The 3,776-nt window shown below is 54.3% G+C and overlaps 1 protein-coding gene across 1 annotated transcript in view; it reads right to left on the bottom strand.

The window, feature by feature from the left end:
- Nucleotides 1-306: 306 nt before the first annotated feature.
- SMPDL3B (sphingomyelin phosphodiesterase, acid-like 3B) overlaps nt 307-3,776 on the bottom strand; it is a gene marked incomplete at its 5' end in the record, with an annotated part of 5,231 nt that continues 1,761 nt past the window's right edge. The window contains 4 exons of the mRNA XM_008935361.1: nt 307-705; nt 1,758-1,891; nt 2,882-3,062; nt 3,211-3,383. Of these exons, the coding sequence (XP_008933609.1) occupies nt 307-705; nt 1,758-1,891; nt 2,882-3,062; nt 3,211-3,383 (887 nt within the window). The remainder of the gene's footprint in view (nt 706-1,757; nt 1,892-2,881; nt 3,063-3,210; nt 3,384-3,776) is intronic.

The raw sequence follows: 3,776 nt of genomic DNA, 5'->3' as shown, positions 1-3,776 counted from the left end.
GGCAGCAGCTCACAGCTCTCCTCCACAGGAGGCCTGGTCTCCATCGGGTGGGTGAGACTGCCCCACAGTCACAGCATGAGGACACGTCCCCTCCTCCGGGCCAGGCTGGCACACACGCTGTGGAGCAAGCCCTGCCCTTTCCTGGTGCACTGAGGGGTTCTGGAAGATCTCAGATCAACATCACAGAGATTTTTAGTAAGAGCCACTGATTTTGGCTTGTTTCCAAGTGAGTTTCAATGCCAAAAGCATCTGCAGTGCTGACCCACGTGTGCCGTGAACTCCTGCTCCCTCCATTTCCACCTGCTCTCAGTCACTGCAGACTTGCTGGGGGCTGAAAAGCCCCAAGAGCAAGCAGAAAAATAAAACACAAACACTGCTGACGACAGAGGCAGCGCTGCTGGTCTTAACACACTCACTGTATCTTGTAAAATCCACTTCCCTGATGGCACAAATGTGATCAACAGAGCAGGGCCCCTCGCACGGGCTGAGGTCGTATCTGACAGAGTTAAACTCATAGTAGCGCTGCAGGTAGTGAGGGTCCTTTGAGATCTTCTCCAGCACCATCTGCATGGAGCGTGCAGAGCCGTCGGGGACTCGGAAGGCTTCTGTCAGCCTGTACTCCTCCTCCCACAGGGGAGACTCTTCCTCCCGTGCTGCAGCCATCATGTTGGCACGAGTTAGGTTCAAGTAGTAAGTCACCATATCCTGCAGGGAGAGAGAAAACAGAATGAGAACTACTCAGGAAAGGATCAGCCCTTCAGTGAAACGTCTGGCCAGGATGCAAACATGTAAACAGAGCATCTCTGGAGCTGCTTTACCCATGGCAAAGAACAGCACAAACACCCCATCCTCCACCTCCTGGCAAATAAGAGACAGAGGAAACAGAAGCTGCTGCTGCAACTCACCCGAATTCATGATCCATTACAAATGAACCAATTTAGCAAGTAGGTGGACCCAAATAATTTTCTAGATGGTTAAAAGTTTTTGGAAGGTGTTTGTTTGTGTTGTGGTTTGAGGCTTGGAATGGGGTCGTGACCTGCCAGCAACTGGGAGGACCCCGGGTGGGGGTGAAACCATTGTATTCCCTCCCCTTCCCACACACACTCTGATAAGAGGCAGGGAGTGGGTTCTAATTTCACTCCTGCCTTGGAGCTCGGAGAGGAAAGTTCTCCTTTCACTCCGTGGGACCCTGGAACCATTCCTGAGGGTTTTGTATATTTTATCTTTTGTATTATTCCCCTAATCTTTGTATATATTATTTTCCTTACCTCCTTTTTTCATTTTCTGTTCCTTGTTGAACAATATACTTCATTTTTTTTTCCAAAGTGTCTCTCTCTCTCTCAGGGGGGGAGAGGCGAGTACATAGTTCTGTTCTGTGTGGGTCCTGCCCTGAACCCCTTTTTACACGGAACCAGGACAGTTTGACAACTCTGTTAGTCCTCAGAGAAGTTCTGCAATCCATGTTGCCTGGGCAGTAAAGTGAGTGTCCAAGGAAACTCACTGAGGACATGCAGAGCGTGACCGAGCCTGTCCTGCGCTGCCCTGGGGCACTCAGCCCAGCAGAAGGCCTCAGCAGCTGCCTGGGCTCACCCTGCCTTTACTCACTGATGCTCTTACTAAATCTTTGTGCTAGACATAAGGCTGAAATCATCTCCTGCAGAGCTGCTTGGCTCCTGCAGTCCTGCCTGTTAGAACTGCAGGGAGGAGTCAGAGAACTCCCCTGGAGCTGCAGGGTGCAGCACACGGGGACCCCCTACCGAGACCCGGAGGGTGGCAGGGTCGTAGTGCACCACCCGAACCCCAGGGTTGTTGGCTCCGTTGTCCACTCCAGGCAGTGTTGTCTTCCAGGGAGTCACTCCAGGGGCCAAGAACATGACGTTGATTGGAGAACCTTAGCAGAAACAAAAACCAAGGCATGAGCAGGAGCCCCTGGGGGTGAGCTGCCCACGCCGTGGTGGGCACGGCTGGAAGCCCCTTGGCCACCTGCCCTGGTCACAGCAGCACACACAGCTCTGCACGTCCAACGGCGCCGGGGACAGGACATGGGACACCCCAGCTGGGACCCTGCTGCCCACCACTGCCCAACAGTCCCACGGTGAGGTGCAGAGGAGAGCCAGAGAGCTGCTCGTAACCCCGACACCGAGACTTGTAACTGCTCCCTCACGTCTCAGCTGATGTCCAAGCCCAGCAACAAGGAGCAGGCAAGAGGCTGCAAGGCACCAGGGGGGAAACAACAAAATTTGGAAGTAAACAGGAAAGAAGGCTGGAGATATAGAGGCTGGGAGTGGACAGCAGAACCACTGTTGTCTCTTAGAATCACAGAATCATTAAGGTTGGAAAAGACCTCCAAGATCAACTACCATGGCCACTAAACCATGTCTCAAGTACTGTCCCTATATGTTTTTTGAACCCCTCCAGGGATGGGGACTCCAGCACCTCCCTGGGCAGCCTGGGCCAATGCCTCACCACTCTGCCAGGAGAGAAATTCTTCCCAGTATCCAGTCAAAACCTCCCCTGGTGCAACGTCAGACCCTTTCCTCTCGTCCTATCACTGGTTACTTGGGAGAAGAGACCAACCCCCACCTCACTCCAACCTCCTGTCAGGAGCTCTAGAGAGCCAGGTCTCCCCTCAGCCTCCTCTTCTCCACAAACACCCTCACATCCCTCAGCCCCTCACAAGCCATGTTCCCCAGACCCCTCACCAGCTTCCTTGCCCTTCTCTGGACCCAAGAAGGGTCCACTTGCTGAACAAAGCATTTCAGAAGCTTCTCTGGCTTCTCCGCTGCACTCAGCCAAGAGGCACCGAAACGCCCCGAGGGCAGTGAGCCCCTGGGGGCTGGCAGAGCTCCCACACAGGTGCCCGGGTGGCCAGAACCGGTACCTGTATCGCCGTAAAACATCCGGAAGCTGTCGGTGTGATGGTGCCCAAAAAACTGGGCAGCAATGACCCCGTGGTGCTTCTGCACGATGTGCAGGTAGCGCTCGTTGAAGGCTCTCCGGAACCAGGGCTTGCCTCGCTTCTTCTCGAAGAACCCGGGAGGGACGTGCCCCACGACATAGACCTACAAAAGCAAGAGCTGTGCTGAAGGCAAAGCCCACGCTCCCCACAGAGAAAGCCCACTGGGACTGCAGAGGGGACAGCAGGAGCAAGAAGAGCTTCCAGGCTGGAAGATGCCCTCTACAAAGCTTTTTATTCATTTCTTTTAATACCATTTCGTCTGCTCTAGAGGCATTAGTCAGCGTTTCCTCCAGCCACTGGAACTGCCCTCCAGGATCCTCCTCTCCAGCTGTCTCGTTATTCTGGTCATAGTACAGGTTGGTGTTGAGGACAACCACGCGCCCCCTTGTCCCTGGGCCGGGCAGCTTCTCACTGTAGAAGGCTCCTGAAAAATGCAGCCGACAGGACAGAGCTGGAGTCCTGGCCACACTGGCTGCTGTGACCAGAGAAGCACAGAATGCTGAGTTGGAAGTGGCCTCAAAAGGTCATCCAGTCCAACCCCCTGCAGGGAGCAGGAGCATTGCCAGCTAGAGCAGGTTGCACAGAGCCCCATCCAGCCTGACCTGGAATGTCTCCAGGGATGGGGCCTCCACCCCCTCTCTGGGCAGCCTGGTCCAGTGTTTGACCACCCTCACATAGTAAAAATCTTCTTCCCAATGTCTAATCTAAATCTACCCTGCTTGAGTTTAAAACCATTTCCCCTTGTCCTGTCACTACATGCCCTTGTCAGCTCCCCCAGCTCTCCTGTGGGCCCCTTCAGGGACTGGATGGCCACCCT

Source organism: Merops nubicus, unplaced genomic scaffold (genome assembly GCF_000691845.1).
Source record: "Merops nubicus isolate BGI_N331 unplaced genomic scaffold, ASM69184v1 scaffold45920, whole genome shotgun sequence".
NCBI lineage: Eukaryota > Metazoa > Chordata > Aves > Coraciiformes > Meropidae > Merops > Merops nubicus.
Note: the sequence above shows the minus strand (reverse complement) of the source record. Positions and strands in the feature narration are given on the sequence as shown.